Source organism: Tupaia chinensis, unplaced genomic scaffold (genome assembly GCF_000334495.1).
Source record: "Tupaia chinensis unplaced genomic scaffold, TupChi_1.0 Scaffold144346_1, whole genome shotgun sequence".
In the NCBI taxonomy this organism is placed as follows: domain Eukaryota; kingdom Metazoa; phylum Chordata; class Mammalia; order Scandentia; family Tupaiidae; genus Tupaia; species Tupaia belangeri.
Window position 1 is genome coordinate 698,162 of NW_006204205.1, and position 24,390 is coordinate 722,551.

The window sequence follows — 24,390 nt, forward strand, 5'->3', positions numbered from 1 at the left end:
TTTGTACTTCAACATAAGATCAAGGCTCTTCCCTCCCAGAATGGCAATACCATGACCACACTTAGGAAAATTAAGTCCTGGGACCAGAAGTTAGCATAATAGCTATGTTGCTGGACTCCCATACAGTTGACCGCGTTTCAAGTCCTGGACCCAGTGGCTTAAAAAACTCACAACAGGCGCATGTGCACGCATGCCCAAGATCCCTAGAGGAGAATGGAGGAGAAGAGATTGCAGCATGGCCATCGCCCCTGGGGGGGTGATTTCTCGCTTTCTGTCTCTCTCTCTCTGTCTGTCTGGTGAGTGCACGCACCCTATGGCAAAAACCTCTCCAAAAAAAAAAAAAAAAAAAAGGAAAATTAAGTCCCTTGTGTCGGATAGTCTGCATCATTATGAAACAACTAGGGACAGCTGCTTGGTGGATGAAGTTGGGCAATGCAAGCCCCTTCCCAGTTGTTGTTTTGAAGTAGTGGCTGCCTCACCATCCCCCTTCCTGGGCCTCACTCTCGTGACACTCATGTGTGCAAGGCCCAGGTACAGGATCCTGTAGAACTCTCTAGCACTGTCAGGGGCAGCCCTGTGTTCATCTCCCTGGCACCTGCAAACATCAAGAAGCAAAGACCTTATGGTGCTTCTCGGGCCCCTCCTGCCAAGCCCAGGGTGGTGATTATGGAGTAGATGAACTCCTGCCTTGGATCTAGGGAGAAACTTGCTATTTCAAGTGTGACTGTTTGTCCCCTGCCAAAATGAGAATGTCTATGGATATCCAAACACCTTTGGACTTGACACACTGTAACAGTGTTTTTTGTTATTGTTGCTTATTTCTGCATAGGGTTCCTCTATCAGGACTCTTAAAATTATGTACAGTGTAATATACATTGAGTATCCCTTATCTGAAATGCACATAACCAGAAGTGTTCAGATTTTGGAATTATTTTTTCAAGTTTACATAATGAGATATCTTAGGGACAGGACCCAAGTCTAAACACAAGATTTATTTATGGTTCATGTGTACTTTATACTCATAGCCCGAAGGTACTTTATGCAATATTTTGGTACTGCAGCCTGTCCCATCAGGTCAGGTGTGGAATTTTCCACTGTGCCACCATGGCAACACTCAAGAAGTTTCAGACTTTGGAGCATGACAATTTGGGGCTTTCAGGTTGGGAATGCTCAGCCTGTTTTGTAAATTTTAAGTGCACGTTTTTTCGTGCAGCTAGGATTTCCGCTAGTTATTCCATGAGGATGCCAAGGGCTGACTTGGCTAGAGAAACCTAGTGTTTATCACATAACGAGAACATTAGAATTCTTGAGTTCCGGGCAGAAGTCAGACTTGAGTTGGGCCCACTAGTGTGGCCCAGAAGGATGTCATAGGCAGGGCCATGGCATGGGCAGAACAACAGAAGTGGGGAGTGGAAAGTACTCTGCACACCTCATTAAGAAAATGAGGAGAGGGGCCAGCAGGTGGCGTGGTGGTTGAGGCACTGGACTCCCACATGGCCAACCACGGTTCGAGTCTCAGACCTGGCGTGTGTGCACGTGTGCCCAAAATCCCAATATACTTTTAGTTATATTGAAATAAACATTATATGTATAGTCACCATTATGTGTAGTATTACTAGATCACTAAAAGTTACTCTTCTCATCTAACTGAAACAGAGTATTTGTACCCTTTGACCAGCGTTTCCTCCCCACACCCTCCAGCCCCAGGTAACCACCAGCCTACTGTCCACTTCTGTGAGTTTGATTTTTTAGATTCCACACATAAGCGAGAGCACGTGGTATTTGTCTTTCTGTGCCTGACTTATGAACACTTCATGTAACCTCCTCTAGGTTCCCCTGCAGGATTTCTCTGTGAGAGGAACTCTTATCCACCTACTTTTAGCCATGCTCACATTTTGCCACATTTGCTGTACTCTGGAGACTTTGTTTCAGAACTGAGACTAAGTTGCAGAAGTCCAGGCACTCCCACCCTCCTGCTTCCCTCCTTCTTCAGCGTGTGTCTTATAATCAAAGCTGCTCCCTGCAGAATGGCAGTAGCATGGCCGCACTTAAGCAAAGGAAGCCCCTTGTGTCGGATAGCCTTCATCATTATGAAATAACTAGGAACAAGATTCTCGCTCATGGAGAGTCTCCTCAGTTGTTTCCCAAACAACGTTTATAGCTCTTTTTTTAAAAAGCGGGACCCCATTGAGAATCGGCGTACCAAGTTTGGTCTTTATGTCTAACTTTAACTCTGCAGCACTCCCCAGCGTGTTTGCCTTGCGCTTCAATGGCACTGATTTTGTAAAGCGTGCAGTCCTAGCTATTGGGTCGCCAGGAAAGTCATGACACCTTTTTGCATGGCAAAACAGAAAAATACATCATGACTTTCTCGACGACCTAATGGATTGAATCCAAGCATGTGGGTATGGAAGACTGATTCAACTGACAAAGAGTTATTAAGGCCCCACCGTATCAAGCCACCCTTCCTTGACACCCTGTAAACCATCACCCATTATTTGAGATGCAGACATAGCACACCCCTAGGGGCCACAATGTTGACCCTGCAGGGTCGCTCTGCTGACATCTGAAGTGTTGACTGAAAGTGGCCCTCTCTGGAAAGAGGGACTTGAACTGGTTCAGCTGTCAGCCCTCCACCTACTTAGCATGCCCTGCAGTTGGCCCCTTCTCTCTCAGTCCGTTCCTTCACCTCCAGGACGAAGGGGTTTGCACAGGGGCCTGCTTGGTCCCACTCAGCTTTGCCATTCAACACTTCCATGTCTCAGCTCCAAGAACTGCCAGGAAGACCCCTGCAGCCCCACCTCAGGCAGCTGCTTGCTGCCTGAACACATTCTCAGGGGTGCACCCGTGATGTTCTGATGTGACCTATGTGCTTCTCTCCCCCACAGCGGAGATTCTGGAGCTGGCTGGCAACGCAGCGAGAGACAACAAGAAGGGGCGGGTCACTCCCCGGCACATCCTGCTGGCTGTGGCCAATGACGAGGAGCTAAATCAGGTATGGGCTCCCCCAGCCTCCAGACCTGAGCAGAGGCAGAGCTGTCTGCCTGACCAAGAGGCATGGCACTTGGCTGGTTATGAAAGCGTGCATTTTGGTCTAGAGCTGTTTCCAAGCCTCCCGTGGTAGTTTTTCCTCAAGGCCTTACTGGAAGTATGTGCAGGGGGGAGATGGAATGAAGCAAGGTGTTTGGCTCGCCCTGGAGGGAAGATACTTCTAATTCCATCGGAGTGCAGGACTCTGAGGACTCGCTGCCGATGTGGTGAACTGGTCCTGCCAGCACCCTTGTATTAATAGTTGCCACGGGGGAAGGAGCTGTCCCAACTGGAAATGAGCTTGTGCTTGGGCAGGGCTGGCTTCTCGAACAGCAGAGCAGGGTGGTCTGGCTCACCATCTACTCTTTTGGTTTTCCTGCAAGCTGCTAAAAGGAGTCACCATAGCCAGTGGAGGGGTGCTACCAAACATCCACCCTGAGTTGCTAGCGAAGAAGCGAGGTTCCAAAGGGAAGTTGGAAGCCATCATCACACCACCCCCAGCCAAAAAGGCCAAGTCTCCATCCCAGAAGAAGCCCGTGTCTAAGAAAGCAGGAGGCAAGAAAGGGGCGCGGAAATCCAAGGTATGTGACCTGGCAGGGACATGTGGAGTGAGGCTGCTGGGATACAGAAAATGGGGCCGCCAGGGGGCCCCCCTCAGTTCACTTACAGGGGAAGGAGACACGAGAAGCTAGCCCAGCTCGCGTGGCCAGCGTTGGGACAGTCTCCCAGAGTCTGGACACAGTTGGAGGACTAAACCCTGCGGGCAAGGATGACAGGCTTTCAGGGCGTGTGGGGGCGGCGGTAACCTCAGGTCAGAAGGGCCCCATGCTTAGACTTCCAGGGCATTATTGCACCTGTGGGAAGGGGCTTCTGTGTGCCAGCCCTATCCAGAGGGAACGGCAGCCCATGCGCCCCAGTGCTTAGCTGCAGAAGCCCTGTGGGTTAACACAGCCACTTATCCTGCTCAGGTGCCAGCAGGGACAGTCCAGTCAGTTTGCTCTTTAGAATGGCTACCTCTGTCAAGGAGGAAAACAGCACCATGTTCGGGCGCTTCCTGCTGGACCTAACTTGAGTGGAAGGCTAGGTCCCAGGAGCTGATTATCTGTCTGGGGAACCCTCTCATCAGTTGATCTAGTATTGCCATGGGTGGGGAAGGCCAGCCAGGCCCAAGCAGGCCCTCACAGCTGAGAGAGCAGCACCCCCTTCCCCCAGGAGGTCCAGCCTGTGAGTGGCTGCAGTCCCCCGGCTGAGCAGCAGCAGGATGCCACAGGCAACCAGAACACGCCTTCCTGTTCTATCCTTGCTGGGCACTGGCCTCTCAGCTGCTGCCCTCCAGGGTCACCGCAGGGGCCAGTGCAGTCAGACCTTAGTCTTTAATAAGATAGAATCTTGAGGCTGCCCAGCCCTGGGGCAGCCCTGAGGTGTTCTCTAAGGAGTCCTCCTTTAGGCCTGTAGCCAGACTAGGAGGAAATTCTTTCTAGCAAAAGGCAACCTCTCTGTTTTGTAAGATCCTTGCTAGTAAGTCCGTGAAAATGCCTGGTGAGATCAAGGATACAGTGTCAGGAAGTTCTTTTTACCTGAGCCCAAAACCTCTCACCTAAATGAGGTAGTGAGGCCACCTTCCCAGGAGCAGTGAGCAGGTGAGCCCAAGTCTATAATCCTGCCAGCCAGTCCGTCCTCTGAGCCAGCAGGGGCCTGGGGCAGAGACCAGCTTTGACCTAGTCATGGGTCACCTTCTATGGCAGTTCACTGTCTTCTCCCATCCACACTGTTCATGGGGCCTTCTTGAGTTGAGGCAGAACAGGCTGCATTTTATTTATTTATTTATGTTGAAGTCTTTGCCATATGGCACATGTATTTGCCAGAGAGAGACAGTGAGAGACAAAATGAGAAATCACCCCCCAAGGAGAATGACCACGTTGCAATCCCTTCTCCTCCATTCTCCTCCTGGGATTTCGGGTACACATACACACATGCCTGGTGTGTTTCTAGTCACCAGTCCAGGACTCGAACCGCTATCAGCCATGTGGGAGTCTAGTGCCTTAACCACTATACTGTTTGCTGGCATTTCTTTGCATGCTTTTCCGGGTACAAACAAACCCTTCCCTGAAAACTAAGTCTAAATTCCTCTTGCCAAGGCACCACCCACACCCAGATCCAGAACACTCCCAGCTCTTTGAGAGAAAGCGGATAGTGAAGAGTGTCCTGTAAGTTATTTCCAGACGCTTGCATTCCACCTAGCTCACCAGTTCTGGAGGAGGCCCGCAGCCAGATAGGGATTTCACAGAATGCTCCGACATGCAGTCCTGCTAACTATAAAATTAACAGATTGAATTCTTTTCCCCCTTTCAACATTTCCAGTTGGGAGGAAGGAGGGGCAGGGAAGGCAGGGAACCCAGGCAACCCTTATTCAATGTTACAAGAAACGTCAGATCCAGAGAACTCGGGTTAAGGGGAGTTGAAATTCACAGCCAGGGTGGGCTTATTTCTTTATGTTATCCAATAGAACTTGATTATAAATAAATAAAATCTGTTATATACTTTCCAAAAAAAAATGGGCCCAATGGACAGCCCACAGAGCAGGGCCCTCGGCACTTGGTGCTGATGACCAGCAGGTGTGGCCTAGGCTCACTTCTACACACTTCTACACACACACACACGCTTCCCATGGAGGTTGGAGCTTGGCACTCAGATGTCTATGTCTGCAGGAAACCTGGGCTGAGCCTCATTGTATGCTGTATTCTTACCCTGGTCTCCCTCTAGTACATTCTGCCTTTCTAAACATTCCAATTTACCAAATGCTAGGAATTCTGTTTCTTTCTTTTTGGACTTGAAATATAGGGTGTGTATATGTGTATGTCTTCAGCTCCTAGTAGCTATATTTGGAACCCAGTGTTTCTAATAACCATATGCCAATAATCACTCAAACACTCAACTTTTCCCTTGATTACAAAAGCAGGAAGTCTGTTATGGTGGTCTGTTTTTCTTCCACACAATAAAATACATTGTCTGCTTACTGTACCAGTATTTGGCTAACATTAAACCCTGGGGGAAGCTGAAATTGGAACCGTGAACGGCTAATTTTCAAAACATTTGTTTAATGTAAATTGTGGTGTCAGCTCCCAGAAACAGCAGAGAACCCCGCATCTCCAGGTTTAAGTGGAATGTTCTGAAAATAACCTTTCCAGGGACATGCAGAGAAGGCCCCAGTAACATGCTAAAGCACTTGTAGTGCAAGGGAGTTGGTATTTTTCAAGTGTCAACACTTGAATTCCAAATCATAATTTTCCCCCCAATTCTATGTAATTTGAAGGTTTTGAAAATCTCCAGTTATGACAGCTGAGTCAGCTACAGGGTATGTAGTTGGAGCAGGCAGCAGACCCCAGCAGGGGCTGGGAGTCCAGAGTCCTGGCTGTGGCCTCAGGTTCTTCCTTCCTACCTGGGTGGCCTCAGGCAAGTCTCTGCCTCAGTTTACCTTCATGCCGTAAAATGACAGGGTCCACTCCAGCCTTACAGTTCAGTGACCTCATGCGATGTGCGTGATGTGTTTTGGAGTAGGTAGAATGTGGGGAAGCTTGAGCAGTATATAAAAGCACACAGTAAGAAAATCTCACTCCTGCCACAGTCCCCACCCGGCTCCTCCCCAGGACAGTCTCCATAATGAGTTTTATGAATTCTCTCAGAAAGTCTGTACATGTAAAAGCATATAGATAAAATTCCTCTTCATCCTACCTGTTCTTTTTAGAAAATATTTAAATCATACGACCCACTGTTGTGGCAGTGTGTCGAGTTCAAGCTCTGGGGTCAGCCACCTGGTGGCTTTTGTATTTCAGCTCTGCCATTTCCTAGCTGTGTGATCCTGGCAAGTTACTCAACTTCTCTGGGTTCAGCTTCCTCGTCTGTAAAATGGAGATAGAGCAGGTAGTTGTAAGGGTTAATAGGAGGTGCAAGTAAAGTGCTTAGACCCATGTCATGTTATAATGACATATGAGCTGCTGCTGGTATTATCTTGGCAGTTTTTCCATCTCTCTGCACAGAGAACTGCTGGTTACTCATACGCTACGTGAAACCAATGTTACCAGTCCCCCATGAATCACCTTTCAGATGGTTTCTTGTATCCCTGGGTTAAACAGCACCACAGTGACTGTCATTGCACAGGTCTGTGCTTGCACTCATGTGCAGGTGCGTCTACAGGATGAAGTACCCAGAGTGAACACAAGGCAGATTATGCTTTTAACTTTGATGGTTATTACTGATGTATAGAACATTTTAGCCCCATTCAGAAGTGTCAATCTGCCTCATTCTTTTAACACTTACTACCAGGTTGTTTAAGGAAGAATGAATATTTGGTTGACCAACATTTACCAAGTCTACTTGTGCTAGTTACTGTTCCCAGTAGTGGAGATAGAGCAGAGCATAGGGAGTCCCTGCCTCTCTGTCTGTGCTCAGGAAGGGGCGCAGTTCATTACTCAAGGTGGGAGGAAGTAGGTGCTATGGCAAAACTAAAGAGGCCTGACGACACAATGATATTTGCATAGGTCATTAGGTGAGCGACTCTCATGAGGGGCCATCTGAGCAGAGATCTAAGAAGTAAGGAATCAGCCATAAAAACAATGAGATCTTGGCATTTGATAGAAAGTGGATGAAAGAAGCCAGACTATGAAAGAGAGGCGTTGTATGTCCCCATTCAATATATACCTAATGTCTACACTCTATGGCACAAATGGAAAGACTGGAAGGTATAAAGGAATGGAGAGCAACTGTGGATACTAGAGACAGTGTGGGAGGAGGGTGGGAAATGGGGGAGGGAGAGGGAGAGAATAAAGGGGAAAAAAGCAAAACATTTAAGGGACACAAAAATGGAAAATTATCTGTTGATGATAATATGTATGGTAATATCTTTGACTGAATCAATATACAGTGTATTCATGGTGGGAAAATTCATTTGGTACACTGTAATGATACACAGTCATTGAATGGAAAGAAAGGAAGGAAGGAAGGAAGGAAGGAAGGAAGGAAGGAAGGGAGGAAGGAAGGAAGGAAGGAAGGAAAAAGTGAAGCGTGGGTCACTCAAGTGACTAAGAGCAGAGAGCTCCTGGCAGAGGAACAGCAGGTAGGCTTCAAGGTGGAGCAAACCTGGGTCCTAGAGAGAACTAGACACGACTTAAATGTGGGGTCCCTAACATGTCCCTCATATGGACACCTTTGGCAGTGGGAGAAACCTGTGAATCCTTCTCAAGATAAGGTTTGCAAGCACGTAAGATAAATTATCTGAGATTCAGAGGAAACCATTTATGTCCAGCCCCCACCCCAGGTTAAGATCTCCATCAGAGTATTTACTAAGAATCATAGGATTATCTTTAGGGGATATCTAAAAGACAGTTGTGCCCAAATTCTGAATTTTAAAAAAAGATCTCATGTAGGATTTTCTTTTTCCTTTTTGTTCTTCATCTTGTGCTCGACAGAGAGAGAGAGAGAGAGAGAGAGAGAGAATGAGTGATGCCCCCCAATGGGCTGTGATCACACCATAATCTCTTCTCCATTTCTCCATCCTGTCAGGATTTGGGACTCATCCCTAGCATGTTTTCCAAGCTGCCAGGGCCAAACCATAGTTGACCTTGTGGAATCCAGTTCCCTTAATAACCATTCTATGGCTATGGGACCATTCCTCAGCCAGGATTTTTCACTCTGCACCCCAGCTTATCCCCATGTAAAACCGCCCTCCCTGGTCACGAAGGACGCTTGCTCCTCACCACCCGGCAAAGCCCAACATGATTTTGATAGAGTACCTTTTTCTTTTCTAAGGGAAATAAACATTTGAGCTGCAAATTAAGTGATTAATGTTCTGGTAAGTGATGCCAAAGAAAGTTATTGGTTCTTTGGAGAAGCTGCCATCCTTTAAAAGTTTTGTTGGCCTTTCAATGAAATGCAGGCTGTTTAAATGTCAGCGTAAAAGAGACTCGGGATAGGCAAACGGAAGTCGGTGATTTCACATGAGTCTGTGGACACTCCGTTCTGCAGTCCTAACCACACCTGCCTGCTGATTCTGACCGGATAGGTTTTCTCAGAACAAAGCTGAGTGAGAGTCCAACACCTGGGAGTTTTGAATTTTAGCCATGTAAAATTCTAAAAAGCCAATCATTTTAGAGAATTACAAACAAGACTGCTCGTTATCTTCTGTTTCCTCCAAGCTAGGATATGAGATGGCTCTACCATTCATTATCACTATGTCACAAAAGAAAGGGCTTTTTTTTTTTTTAGAGGTTGTTGCCTTAGGGTGTGTGCACTCACCAGAGAGAGACAGAGACAGGAGAGGGAAAGTGAGAAATCAGGCCCCGGGGGATGGCCACACCATGATCCTTTCTCCCCTGTCCTCTTACCGAGATCGTGGACACACACACACACACACACACACACACACACACACACACGCACACGCCTGGCATGATTCTCCAGCCACCAGAGTCCAGGACTTGAACTGCAGTCAGCCATGTGGGTGTCCGGCGATGTAACCACTATACCATCTGCTGGTCTAAGAAAGGGCATTTTAATATCAAAATATTAGGGGGAACCAGCAGTTAGCGTAATGGCTATGTCGCTGGACTCCCACGTAGTCGACCTCGGTTCGTGTCCCGGACCCAGTGGCTTAAAACTCATGCCGGGCGCGTGTACGTGCATGCCCAAGATCCCGAGAGGAGAATGGAGGAGAAGAGATTGTGGCGTGACCATCCCCCCTGGGGGGTGATTTCTCGCTTTCTGTCTCTATGTCTCTCTCTGTCTGTCTGGCGAGCGCACACGCCCTACAGTGAAAATCTCTCCAAAAAAAAAAAAAAATCAAAATATTAGGAAGGGGAAATAATTTCAGACAACAGACTGAAATTCAGGCATGGCTGTTGTGATTTGAGTGCAGTAGCATCTCATAGGCCAGCTGTCCTGACCCTCTGCCTCCATCATCGTCCCCATTGGATGGGAACCTTTAAGGGAAGAGACCGTTTTCTGTCGAGCAGACTGGCTGTGGAGAACCAGGAAGGAAAAACTGGTCTCTGTGCTGTACTGCTTTCTCTCTTGCCCACTTTTTTTTTTCTTTTTCTCCTTAGGAGAGATTTTTGCTGTAGGGCATGTGAGCTTGCCAGAGGGAGACAGAGAGACAGAAAGCGAGAAGTCATGGGGATGACCATGCCACAATCCCTTCTCCAGTCTCCTCTCAGGATTTTGGGTAGGCATGCACGTGCACCCAGTGTGAGTTTTAAGTTACCAGGTCTGGGACTAGGACCTCTGTCAACTACATAAGAGTTCATTGGCATAACCATCACACCATCTGTTAGTCCCCTGTCTGTTCCTCCTTTTTTTTTTTTAAGAGAGATTTTTGCTATAGGGTAAGAGTGCTTGAGAGAGAGAGAAAGCGAGAAATCACCCCTCAGGAGGGATGGCCATGCTACAACAATCCCTTCTCCTCCATTCTCTTCTCAGGGATTTTGGGCACACCCACACTAGCGCCCGGCATGAGCTTCAAGCCTCCAGGTCTGGGACTAGAACCACGGTCGACCATGTGGGAATCCAGTGCCTTAACCACTATGCCATCTGCTGGCCCCTCACCCACTTGTTTAGTGAAGAGTTCTCCCCCCTCAGTCTTTCTCTCACTCTGTCTTGGAGATGAGGACTCTAAGGTTTAGGCAGGATGAGCAGTATTCCTAGGGTCACAGAGCCAGCAGAGCCCCAAACCCAAACACAGCATCACTTGCATGTCCCGTGACTGGAGCTAAGCAGAAGCCCCTCTGCTCTGAGGGTGGAGGGCTGCAGAGCTGCCCACTGTGCGGTGAGTGTGGCCAACAGCTCTTACAAACCACGCTGAAAATCATCGCTATATCGCAAGTTCAGCCTTAGAAGCTGGCTGCCTGAGTAGCTGCTGATGTGTATCAGGGCACAGGGGGGGGCTCTCATGACTCCCTCCACCCTATGCCTGAAATCCCCAAAACGAGGGATTTCTCACCTCCTGAACTCCAGGGATCTTTGGGAGGAAGGTGCCAAGCATTTACTGAGTACCTCATTATGCAGGGGATACCAGGTAGAGTAGAAGCAGTGCTTTTCAAACTTTTTCGTACATACCTTCTAAAAGAATTTTTAAATCTCTGTATCATACACATGTAAAATTTGACAGCAACACTTTTTTAAAAATTTACTTCTTTAAAGATTTTTACTATAGGGTGCATGTGTTCGCCAGAGAGAGACAGAGAGGCAGAAAGTAAGAAATCAGCCCCCCGGGGAACAGCCATGGCATAGTTCCTTCCCCTCCATTTCCCTCTCAGGATTCTGGGCATGCATACACACACACCTGGCGTGAGTTTCAAGCCACGGGGTCAGGAACTTCAACGTGGGAGTGCAGCCCCCAAACCACGCCACCTGCTGGGCTTCGACAGATACACTGTTCATAAATAGCTGCAAAGAGTTAACATTTTTGGTCTATTATAAATAATGATTTAGAAAGAAAGCTGTTTCATCACTTGCTTAAATGTATCCCAAGAAAGCTAAATACTGTGATGATTCAATACATCATCATTCAGCAAAAACTTACGAGTTGGACGTTTTACATGATTCGTTCTTATTTCCTTTTCACTTGCCCTACAAAATTTCATCTTACTATAATACATTTTAATGTTGATAGAATTTTATTGATTTCTGCACCGAAAGTAACGGATATAGATTTATTTTGAAAAAGTTTTCTCGTGACTGTCACAGAAACATTAAATGATATGGATTCTTCATGACTGGATAGTTATCACATTTGCTAATAATACACAATTGAGGGAACCAGCAGTTAGCATAATGGCTATGTCGCTGGACTCCCCCGGAGTCAACCGCCGTTCATGTCCCAGACCCGGTGGCTTAAAACTCACGCCGGGCACGTGTGCGTGCCCAAGATCCCTAGAGGAGAGTGGAGGAGAAGGGATTGCGGAGTGACCATCCCCTGTGGGGGGTGATTTCTTGCTTTCTGTCTCTATGTCTCTCTCTGTCTGTCTGGCGAGCGCACGCGCCCTATAGCGAAAACCTCTCCCCCCCCAAAAAAAATACACAGTTGATCAAGCCAATAAATGTATGTTTTAACTAGTAAGGAAAAAGTACAATGTTATTATTAAAGCATCTTGTAACGGGATGGGTAGGGGTAGATTTTTCTGCAATTAGTTCAAATATCCTAGATGAGTGTTACTTATTGCTAAAAGGAGACCGAGTGCAGCATCCTATTTTTATGTCATTATGAGTCCCTGGAACATCCTGTTCACTAATATATTGAATGGTAAGGGGAAAGGTTTCAATCAAGTAACCTCTTACTAATTTCTTTTCATAAACATTTTATTTTAGAATAGTTTTGGAGACAGAGAAGGGTTACAAAGCTAGTACTGTGTTTTCTTGAACACCCCTCCTCTAGTTTCCCTGTTATTAACATCTTTCACTAACCACAGCATACGTGGTCACAACCAAGAAATCAACACTGGTATGTCACTATTAACAAAACTTCATCCATCTTTTTAAAATTTACTATAGTGTGCGTGCTTTCATCAGAGAGAGAAAGCTCCCCCGGGGGATGGCCATGCCTCAATCCCTTCTCTTCCATTCTGCTCTTGGGATTTGGGGCACACACTCACCCAGGGTGGTGCATAGTTGGCCATGTGGGATCCAGCTGCCTTAACCATCACACCACCGGATGGTCCCGTCCATCTGTTTTTTAATGACCTATCAGATGTTAACTCAGTTAGGTGTTTCTTTAGTTTTGTTGAAAGCACAGGATTAAAAATACCTTACTTGAGAAATTTAGCCACTCTTTTCCTTTCTTGGTTCCCGGAAAGTATATCAGAAGAGACTTACCATGTAATTGTGGCATATACCTGTTTTTCTTTCACTGGTCAAATCTGATAGACTCAATATTAGGAAAATTAAAGTAGTGGCAATTCCAATATATCTTTGTTCTGATCCTATTTCTTGATAAAAATGCTTTTTTTCTCTTTTGAGAGAGATTTTTGCTATAGGGTATATGCTCTCACCAGAAAGACAGAGAGAGACAGAGAGATAGAAAGCGAGAAATTACCCTCCAGGGAGGATAGCCACGCCACAATCCCTTCTCCTTCATTCTCCTCTCGGAATCTTGGGCATGCATGCCCACATGCTCGCCATGAATTTAAGCCACCGAGTCTGGGACTCGAACCGCAGTCGACTACATGGGAGCCCAGTGACATAGCCCTTATGCTATCTGCAGGTCCCAGCAAAATGCTTTTTGTCTTATCTATAACAAAACCTTGGAGCTTCAGACTCAGCTCCTTTAATTTATGGAAAAGGTCGGCCATACAATCCCGTTGCCAAAACAATCCTTACTGTTAAAGCAATCAGCAAGATCGGATCTTATTTTCAATATGTTAAGATGTTAATAGGTCAGTATTAATGAAATTGCACCTGTATAGGTCAGTGGTTAGGGCACAGGCCTGCCCTGCCCTCAGGAGTGGGGCCACCCGTCCATCCCTCCCTCCCCTTCCCTGGACCTCCTCCAGCCAGCCTTTCCCAAGGGAGTGATGCACTTGTTGATAATGACTAGGGGAGGGAAAAGTGAATAAATAAATAAAATAAAATAAATAAATAAAAATCACCATTATGCCCACTAGTTTCACTCCTCAATATACTGGAATGCAGAAAATTCCCAAATGAGCCAAAATATCCATTTCTAACTCAGGCTTCATCCTTAACAGAAGGATGCACCTCCACCCCTCCTGTCGGGGTGGTGTGCCATGCTAATAGCCACCCTGGGAAGTGGAGGAGGGTGGTTGCCAAAGGAGCCTGGGGAAGGGGTGAGGGGCGTGGGGGACCTTGACCACAGGTGCAGATTCCTGTGACTTAAGACGGGTCAGCAGTAGTAGAAGGGACATTAAGTTGAGGCTGTGGGTATTGGTTTGTTTGATATCCTTGGAAGGCCCTTGGGAACCCTGAGTATACACTCAGTCTGAAGGATGCTGTGGAAGAGGCTGAAGAGCAGGCTGAAACCCAGGCCCACTGTGGGGCCAGGAGCCCCGGGGAGGTACTGGGCTCCCCAACGGCCTCCACGTGCATGCCTCCCTAAGGCTGATTTAATGAAGGGCATGAAAGAGCCTGACCCCCTGGGTGGGAAGCCTGGAGGGTCACATTTCTTAGTCTGCTGTTTCACTTCTGAGGACTGACCTAGAACAGTTAGTTATTCCTCTTCCTCTTCTTCCTCCTTCTCCTCTTCTTTCTTTTCTTCTTCTTCTCTTTTCTTCTCTCTCTCTTTCTTCTTGGACCAGAAAAATTAACAAACATTTCAAAAGGAAAGACCCTTAAAGACTCTTAATTAAGAGACATTTATTTGGTCTGAATTTATGAAAAAATACTATTCTAAGTTATCTCTGCAAAGCGCAGCTTGGCCTTTAAGTAACTTTTTTGTTTACATTATAAAGTGATGAAGATAACATGTAACACTGCACAGAACTCAGCCTTCAGCCCTCGGGAAGGCTGGGAGAGTTGTGGTTTGGGTCCCTGCGTTCTCGAGCACACCGGGGGCGAGTCCTGCGGGAAAGCCGGGGCATGTGTGCCGCGCCCACGCTCTGACTCCCCTGTTTGTGTAAGAAGAAGCAGGGAGAAGTGAGCAAGGCAGCCAGCGCCGACAGCACGACCGAGGGCACGCCCGCCGACGGCTTCACGGTCCTCTCCACCAAGAGCCTCTTCCTCGGCCAGAAGGTAGGCAGACGCGTGGCGCAGAGGGGCACAGGCACTCTGCTGGGAGGCCGGGGGTCCCGGCGCCGTTGTGGCCCTGGGGATTGATAGAGTGGACAGGGGGCTTGGGAAGTCACCTCATGGAGGGCTGAGAGGGATCCTCGCAGGTGGGGAAGGGAAGATAGGGTGAAGAAGAGGGCAGGAGGCTCCTGTAGGGGATCAGGACCCTCGGGGCTAGCTGGGGGAAGGAGCCACTTCTGTGGGATAACCCAGTCATCAGATAGCACCAGCCAAAAAACCAGGCAGTAGTCCAAACCGTGGAAAGTGCAAGATCTGGCAGGCAGCCACCTCATTCTGGTGGCACTGAAGTCCCCGGTCCGACGCAGAGTGCCGGGTGGTTCTCAGACATACCAACGGGTGCACCGGGGTTTCCTCACTGAACCACCAGACTTCAGCCAATCGCGTGTTTGTTTTAACCGTGGGCAATATATTTTCAGCCGCCCCAGTGATGCCACTTTGCCAGGACGCCATGGTTTTGTAAAAGATGATTCACTTTTATTGAAAATAAAAATGATGCAAAGGCTTTTACGACCTGAGGATGAGAGTTAATTCATCTTTCTCTATTAACACCAAAAAAAGGGGGGGGGGGCGAAGAGGAGGGGAGAAAGGAGATGAAGCTTTAATATTTTAAATCCTATATTTAAAAAGCACAGGGGTGAATTTGGCCTGTTGTGGAAATGCGCGAGTAGTTTGACAGCGGGAACGAGTTGGTCCAGAAGCTGCGTCATTTTTAAACCCTCACTGTCGACTTTCTTTTGCATCACAGTGACTCCTCTCGCTCATGTCGTTGCAAGCCCTCTTCCCCCCCCCTCTCTCTCCCTGTCACTGACTGCACTCAGCCTCTCATGATGCAATTCCTGTGGTGGACCCTGTGTTCCAGAAAATGACCATTGCTGTTTACATCTGATAACCATTATCTGTATTTTGTATGCATTTTTTTTTTCAAAGGAAAAAAAAAAGTAGCACTAGTTGTCATCTTAAGGTCTGGGGCTTTGAAAGTTTTTGTTTATTTTTTATTTAAAAAAAATTTCAACTCGGCAGTGAAGGCAACCACCTGGTTCTCCTTTCACACCCTCTAACATGTCCTCCGGGTAATATATTGAAAGTTAATGTACCTGTCATCCAAATTGCTTTAGTTTGAACTAAAGCCTGAAAAGCCCCTGGCTTAGGACTAGGCCCAGTGTGCTATAGATCCCCAAGCCAGATGAGTAGCCAGGACTTGGGGGCTCCAAAAGCAGGCAGACCAGTTTAGCCCCTGAGGCCATTCTCTCCCTCACTCCTTCCCCTGCCCTGCCTTAAAGCACTCCCCTCAACCCAGACCTCTCCCTTTCCTGTGTTCTTCCCACCTCCTGCTGGACATCCCAAAGCCAGCCTCCAAGGGAACTCCTTATGCCTGCCTTCCTGATGAACTCAGGTATTTCCAAGCTAGCAGCACTGAGCTGCACAATAGCCATGCACACACGGAGATGCCCATCTTGTGGCTCTGCCCTTCAGAAAAAAATGAGATCAGGTCCTTTCTGGGCTCTATTGCATGTGAGCCTGGAGGGGAGGTGGGCAAAGGCTGCAGACCCCTGGCTGGCTCCCCTGCCCCGGTGGGCACATGTCAGTTCTCGGCCGCTCTTCTCCACTTTAAGGACACCTGGTCTCGGGCCTCACCAGGTGTCACAGGAATGAAAAAGAAGACACATAACTGGTTAACACCGACTACCCCACTCAAGGCTGGAGGCGAGGGTCCAGAAAGCCATAGGGAATATCTATAATGATGCACACACATGTCATCCAGTGTCATTTAAGAAACAGAGAAGGAAGCAGTGGCCTGACAGTGAAACGAATGCACCTATTTGCTATCTTGACTTGGAGGGAGGATCTGAAAGGGCTGGTTGAGCTGGAACCCAGTAGAAAATGGTCACCCATAGATGAGGAGCTGAAGACAGACACAGACCACTAGACATCTCCCCCATGCCACGCACTGAGTCCCTGAGTGCTGAGAGGAAAACACCAAGCTCCCTTGACACTGCCTCTTCTGCTGAATGTACTTGCAGTGTAGTAAACTGAGATCCATAAGCCCAGGAAGAGGTACCCCAGCCTCCAGTCCTGCAGACACCTTTTAACAGAGTAAACCATGTCTTCCCAGAGGGAGCTTCAGGGGACACAGCAGCATCTCAAGTTCGCCTGGGCCCAGTGCAGGAAACGAGGGTACCAGCTTTCCTTTCTGGAACCCCACACCGCAGCAGCGGGAGACAGGGTGCTGCCATTGCAGAGCGTTATTTCGAAGCAGTACGCTCTAGCCCTTTATTGACTGTTACTGTCAGGTGGAAAACCATGGCCTATAGCTCACCAGAGGCAGGAGTCATAAAACTGACATCACACGATTTTACACGAAGCACATCTCCGTTATTACAGACATTAATTTTGACTTGGATTTTAGGAAATGTTTCAGAAGGGGTACTTTGGAACGATGACCGTATGGTACCCAGTGTTCTCTGACTCTCCTGTTGCCATCTGTGACAGTGAAGCCCAGGCTTGACACTGCAAGCAGGCCGGGTGGAGAAAGGTGATATTGTGCTTGCTACAGCCCTCTGAGGCTCGGTTGCTAAGCTACTCACAGGAGGAAACGGCCCGGGGCTTAGGAGCTGGGATCTAATTGTTGTTGTTAATGATGTATTTCACATGCTCAAGTCTCAGGAGGAATCGCCTTCATTCCTCCATGATTTTACCCAATGTTCACACACCTTGTTGAATTCTTTTGAAAAAGAAAACAGTGCTGTGAATCTGAATCGACTAAATGTTTTTGCCTTGGGGTTCAACCAAGATTTGCAGCCTGTTTTCAGCAGTCTTACAGCCTGGCGAGTTTAGTTCCAAAACACACTGCCAACGTGTCTGTCTATAAATCTGTGTCCGTGGTACTAAATACTTCAGGTTCCTCGGTAGAGTCAGTGTTGTTTGAAGCAGTTGAGAAGGCATCTGAGGAGGGGGCAGTGAACAGGAGCCATACCTCCCAAATGAGCAGGATCGCGCCCCCAGCACCCCAGCCCATGAAAGGCCAGTGTGGGTACTGTGGTTTCTCTCCCTGAGACCCACGCGTCCTCCACCTGGGGCTGGAAACCTGTAAGGAGGGAGGGGTCTCCTGGAGCAGAGGCAAGGGAGCAGGATGCCCACCTCTCTACCACTGTGGCTGAGGAGACAGTCTCAGAAACTGAGGAAGCACGAGGAAGGCTTGGCACGGGGCCTCTATCAGGGCCACCGTGTCCATGTCTTCATAAGGCACTTCCTAGCCAGAATCCACCACGTACTACTCCCAGTCTCAAGGCCTCTGGAGAAATCCTTGCTGGGGATTTGGGCAGGGTTAGTCCAGGGGGAAACTCCGTTCTCAGAAAGAACCTAGAGGTTAAGGCACTGGACTCCCACATGGCCAACTACAGTTCAAATCCCGCACCTAGAGGCTTGAAACTCACATTGGGCACAGGTGAGTATGTGCCCAAAATCCTGAGAGGAGAATGGAGGAGAAAAGATTGCTGTGTGGCCATCCCCCTTGGGGGTTGATTTCTCATTTTCTCTTTCTCTGTCTCTCCAGCGAGCACGTGTGCTCTATAGAAAAAAATCTCTATTAAAGAAAAAAAAAGGAAAAATCTAGAAAGGAGTCTATGGAAGACATTGCCCTATTTCCTCCTCAGCTGAAGTGACTGTGGGGACAGGAGAACTGCACTTTGTGTGACTAGCACAGGGAAGTGCCACCAGCTAGGCATCCAGGCCAGTGTGGGTACTGTGGTTTCTCTCCCTGAGACCCACGCGTCCTCCACCTGGGGCTGGAAACCTGTAAGGAGGGAGGGGTCTCCTGGAGCAGAGGCAAGGGAGCAGGATGCCCACCTCTCTACCACTGTGGCTGAGGAGACAGTCTCAGAAACTGAGGAAGCACGAGGAAGGCTTGGCACGGGGCCTCTATCAGGGCCACCGTGTCCATGTCTTCATAAGGCACTTCCTAGCCAGAATCCACCACGTACTACTCCCAGTCTCAAGGCCTCTGGAGAAATCCTTGCTGGGGATTTGGGCAGGGTTAGTCCAGGGGGAAACTCCGTTCTCAGAAAGAACCTAGAGGTTAAGGCACTGGACTCCCACATGGCCAACTACAGTTCAAATCCCGCACCTAGAGGCTTGAAACTCACATTGGGCACAGGTGAGTATGTGCCCAAAATCCTGAGAGGAGAATGGAGGAGAAAAGATTGCTGTGTGGCCATCCCCCTTGGGGGTTGATTTCTCATTTTCTCTTTCTCTGTCTCTCCAGCGAGCACGTGTGCTCTATAGAAAAAAATCTCTATTAAAGAAAAAAAAAGGAAAAATCTAGAAAGGAGTCTATGGAAGACATTGCCCTATTTCCTCCTCAGCTGAAGTGACTGTGGGGACAGGAGAACTGCACTTTGTGTGACTAGCACAGGGAAGTGCCACCAGCTAGGCATCCTTCTTTTCCACTACGAGGGAATGAGAAACCAGAGTTAGACAGCCACAGGCTAGACACAATACGTCCCTCAGATCATCTGTAACAACCACTTTTGCTTCCTAAAATTGAATTTCTGATCATATTATCATGAAGAGAGAGAGAGAAGTGTACCATATCCTGTGGCCAGGTGGACCAGGTCAAGGCAGCGGCACGTGTGTGTCCAGTAGCTCCAAGGACTGGTCCTCCCTGCCATCATCGACCAACTGCCTCCCGATCTGCCTAAACAGTGGGCGCCAGCCTCCCTTCCTAGCCAGGCCAGGTTGGCTCTGAGCCGCCTCAGTCAGATCCAAGCCAGGCCCAGGGCCCAGCTCCCGAGCTCTGGCTTTCATTTCCACCAGCCCCACTTTAGGGGAATGGAGGAGCAGGGACATTCAGTTCATCTCATAATTAAGTCTATGAGCACAGAAACCCTGGCATTGCTTAGGCTTCGTGTGGCACCAGGGTTACGGAGAAACGCCCTCTCTGCCTCCAGGGAGCTTATCCCCTAACGAGCTGATGCCGTGAGTGGAAATCAGGGTTACTGTGGACATACCCACCGCAGGGAAGGCTTGAGTCCTCAGGACACTAGAGACAGGCTACAGCACGTCAACCGAGATGAGAATAATCGGATCTCGGTGGTGGACAGGATCTCGGACGTCACTGAGCCAAGTCCCTTTCTCCCAACACCATAGCCAAGTGGGACACCTTCCTGCTCTGTGACTGGCAACACCCTGGGGTCACTCTTGCCAGCAACCAGCAATCTTCACAGCTGTGTTAGAGTCTCCATGATGTGGTTTACACAGAAGTAATCAACTTACTCAAACCCTGAGACCATTAATGATCCTCCTCTGTTTTATAAAATCAAACTAATCTTGGGAGTTTTCCAGAAATTTGATTTTCCAACCCCCAAGCACTCCTCCTCAGCTATGCACTTCAGATGGCCACATGCCCTTTTGGCTGAGGGACTTAGTTCAGTTTGACCCTGGGGACCTCCCGGAACTGGGCCTCTATGGTGGCCCTGTCTTGCCAATCAACGTGTGACTGACTGGGCTGGGGGATCCTTCCCAGACACGAGCACCCGCAGGTCCATGCCCATGGCGTGTCTCCTCCTCTGAGGAGAGCTGTCGCCTTGGCTCACAGGCATCTCATGGTTGGCTCCTGCCCATTGGTCCAGCCTGGCCACACCGAGCTGAGTACCCATGGCTTTCCCAAACACCTGAACAGTGTGTCTTTCCCTCCCTACGCACACCAAGTACATGGTTTCTAGTTCAGAGGACTTCCAAAAAATACATATTTATAGGTATTTTATAGCACCAAAATTATTCTGTGGCTCAGCCGCACACCCTGAGGACTTCTGCTGCGCCCTGGTGCACACAGAGCAGGGCACAGTCGGAAAATACGACTCTGGCCTTGTCCTTAGGTGTGGGCGGGTGAGGGAAAAGCACCTGGCTGCCTGGATTCCCAAAGCTGAGCAGCAGCGGCTCCTTGAACAGCGGCCTGTGCTCCCAGAGCAGGAAATCCGCTGGTAGGAGGGAGTGCCCCAGTCCAGAGAGTTCCCGAGGGACCTAAATTCCGTGTGCGGCCACGCCTCGCTTTGGCAGAGCTAAGAAGCCCCCCAGTTTCCCTGGAGAGTCCCATTCCCCGAGGCAGAGGGAGTAGGACAGTCAGACAGGCCACTGGGGTCTTCTGGCCAGAGCCCATACAATAGCAGCCTTTCCAGTGGGGCATTTCTGAATGCAAACCCAGAAGCATCTATATAACTGGGAAAAGCTAGTGTGAACTTTAAGGATTAAACTTGTCTGGTTTTTCAACAAAAAAGGAATCTCACAGATGTCATAAAAGTATAGTCATCCAGTCCACACTGACTAAGAGTTCCTTTTCTTCTCCTTTGTCTTCCTGCCTCACCAACCTGCCTCTTCACAGAGTGAGGTTACTTTGGGGTGGAAGTCTGGGAGTGTTCACTTCATTTGCGTTCATCTATACTGCATTTGCTTGGAGTCAAAGGCGGTACTAAATAAAAGCCTTGCTCTAAACCCTAAGAATCTACTTGCCTTACCCAGAACAGCCCTGCCCCCATGTCTGCCCACACCCTCCTCCCCAAGGCAGCAGTCTGCTGGCACTGGCGCTGACTGGCCCTCTCCTGCTTCTGTCCTCGCACCAGGGCCCTGGCTCTGAGAGCCTCTGCACGTGCTCAGTGCCATGGGCGGCCCCTGAATCACCCTGCAGTGCCAGGACAGTGCAAGTAGGGAAGCTTGTTCCTCCTCCCTCTCTGAGCCTTTACCTAAAGATAAGGCCCTGAACCTGTGGCAGGATCTAGACAGAGTCCTTCCTTGGCCATCTGATCGATTTATTTCTGCAACTGTTGTCTCCCCCCAAATGACTTTTAGTCTAAGCAGTCTTGACTGCTTCTGGGAATCAGAAATGTGAGTTTATATTTCTGATGTTTATAGAGTGTCAGTTTTTTTATTTTGTTTTCAACAAAATGTTTGGCCCAGAAATTTAGCAACTTGGAGTTCAGCTGCCAGGAGCTTCCCTGCTAAGTGTTTGTGCACAGCCCTCTCCCTGAGTGAGCCCCTGAGCAAGGGCCTCTGCCCTGCGGGGCCCTGCAGGCCATAGAAACTCCCAGCCTGGACCCTAGTGTTCCTGGGCACCAGCTCCTCTAGGGGCTACCTGAGCATTACGCTTTTCCAAGCAGTTATAAATCTATGTCATTGAGGAATGAACAACTTCACTGGAAGAGTGAAAGCACAACTTTACCGCAGGCACTGTACCTAAAAGAAGAGGGGGCCTGGAAGGTGGGCCTTGGGACAGCAAATCATAGGCCAAGTGCCTTGTCCCTCTGACAACAGAATTAGAACTCAGGACTCCCTGTCAAGCTCAGGTGCTGAGGATTGTGGTGGCAGATGGGAAGGAGGACACTCAGTGGCTCTTTGGAAAGAGCAAGCTGCTCAGATAGACATAAAATTCACTCAAAGAAAATGCTCAGTAAGCCATGTGTTAGGTCTAACAGTGAAAACTGCATAATAGACACAGTGTCTTGCTAGAGAACCACCATTTTTCCCTGGGTTTCACCAGACCTTCAGCATTACATGGCTAACAGGCACATAAAATTAGACATCACCAGCAACAGACCATTCTTGCTCCTTGCCACTCCAGAGCAGGGCAGGGGAGCCAGCCAGTCTCAGTGACGGGGACAGCCTTGCAGACCCTAGCCACTTGGAGGACAATGGCAGAGCTACTCAGGGTTCCCCCGAGCAGGTAGGACCCGTGCACTGCCTTCATGCTCAGGGCCAGGGACAGGAGCTGTCCGATCCCATTCCTGAAAGCTGCTCTACTTAGGCCCCCATGTCCCAGGTACCTTTAGAGGAAAGCTGAGCCCATAATCCAGCGTGGCTTATGCTTCCCTTCGGCCCCAGTTGTCACCCATCAGGTTCTGAATGCTTCGTCTAGCTTGCTTCCTTGCAGCATCCCGACGGCATCTGAGCCTGCTGTTGGCAGTGGATTCACTTTAACCAGCATCACCCCCACCTCCCTGTGCTCAGTGCACTTCAAGTGTCCACCACCCCTCACTTGTATCCCAAGGCTCACTTCTCTGCAACTTCCCAGCTCTCCTGTTATTTCCCACCTCGTGCTTTTCTTTTCAGCTGAACCTTATTCACAGTGAAATCAGTAATTTAGCCGGCTTTGAGGTGGAGGCCATAATCAATCCTACCAATGCTGACATTGACCTTAAAGATGACCTAGGTAATTGGGAATGGGGTTCGGCACCACCAGCTGTCAGATGAGAAGTTATGGAACCCGGAATTTAGGCTTTTCATCTTCCCAGACCTCAGGATGGTCAAGGCAAATTCCCAAATCCGAGAGTGGTGTCTGAGTATGACACAGGATCTCCGTGCTCTGAGTCAGTCCAGACGGAAAAGGTCTGATGTGTTTCAGTGCAATTGGCTGTCCTCCCCTCGACTGCAAATATATTGCCATCTAAATTCTCTTCCATAATGATCAAACTGACTGCTGGTTACTTGGGGGGGATTCTTTTTACACATGTGTTTGGGTTTTTTTCATTTTTGTTTTTGTTTTAGAACCGAAAAATCTCAGGTAACTACAAAATGATAGTTTCTCCATTTAAGCCTTAATCAGAAATGATGCTGAGACCTCGAAAAAGAAGATAAGCCACACTAAAATACGATCATGCTGTTTTTAATCCACCAGCAAATTGATTTCTCCCTGAATTTGCCATCTACTGTCACTTTCTCAACTTTTTCTAGAACTAAAAACAGTATATGACCGAGTTCCACCTTCATGAATTACTGGGCGAGGGGGCGATAGGAGACAGAAAGGCAGTTTCTCTTTCTGAGCCATTTGTGGGGGAAACTGCCCCAGAGCCCGGGTATCTGGCCGCTCAGGAGGACTGCAGTTCAGGGCAAGCTGAGAGGTCCCCCACAGATGCCCCACTACTGTGACTTCAACTTTGCATATGAGGGGCTGTCAGCTGAGGGACACGGTAAAGGCTCCTGGCTTCTTAGGCTGCACAGGGGCCCACAGAGGCAGCCTCATCCCTGAGGCCAACCTCTGTATTTTGTGTGCTGTTAGCTCCCCGCTCTGGCTGCTTTGGGAAGATGGCAGACTTCCGTACCGGGAAAGCAGCTCATCCCAGAACCTGTGCCTGACCCACACAAACTTTGTGACAGTGGGCTGAAGACGGGCCTGGGCCTAAGAATGCCCTGCCCGAACTTGTTTTCCAGCCGCCCCAGAAATACTCTGAAAAACACAAACAAAAGCCACATCCTAAAGAAAGCAAGGGTCCTATCCACAGTACGATTTATATGAAAATACATAAAAATAAGGTTTTCTAGACTGAGACGAGCCTGGGAAAATATTTCCACCCCGTAAGAAGAAACATAAAGGCTAACCTGTACCCACATCTCAAGTCTTCTGTTCCAAGAGCTATCCCTGGAAGGTAGATGAAAACGGTGACTGTCACGAGAATCAAAGTTTGTAAGTTGACTGCTGCAGACAAAATGGAGAAATTGTTATTTTGATTGGCCTGATGGTCCACATTTACAAAAAAAAAAAAAAAAAAAAAAAAAAACCCCATGTTTTAGAAGTCTTCTCAGGGG

General features: G+C 48.5%; 1 protein-coding gene across 4 annotated transcripts in view; it reads left to right on the plus strand.

The window, feature by feature from the left end:
- Nucleotides 1-24,390, plus strand: part of MACROH2A1 (macroH2A.1 histone) — a 65,112-nt gene that overhangs the window by 25,541 nt on the left and 15,181 nt on the right. Inside the window, exons 2-5 of one of the 4 annotated variants that reach the window (XM_006166839.2) lie at nucleotides 2,889-2,995; nucleotides 3,414-3,611; nucleotides 14,653-14,763; nucleotides 22,918-23,017. In XM_006166839.2, coding sequence (XP_006166901.1) covers nucleotides 2,889-2,995; nucleotides 3,414-3,611; nucleotides 14,653-14,763; nucleotides 22,918-23,017 — 516 coding nt within the window. The remainder of the gene's footprint in view (nucleotides 1-2,888; nucleotides 2,996-3,413; nucleotides 3,612-14,652; nucleotides 14,764-22,917; nucleotides 23,018-24,390) is intronic. The other 3 variants (XM_006166840.2, XM_006166841.2, XM_006166842.2) reach the window with 3 other exon arrangements.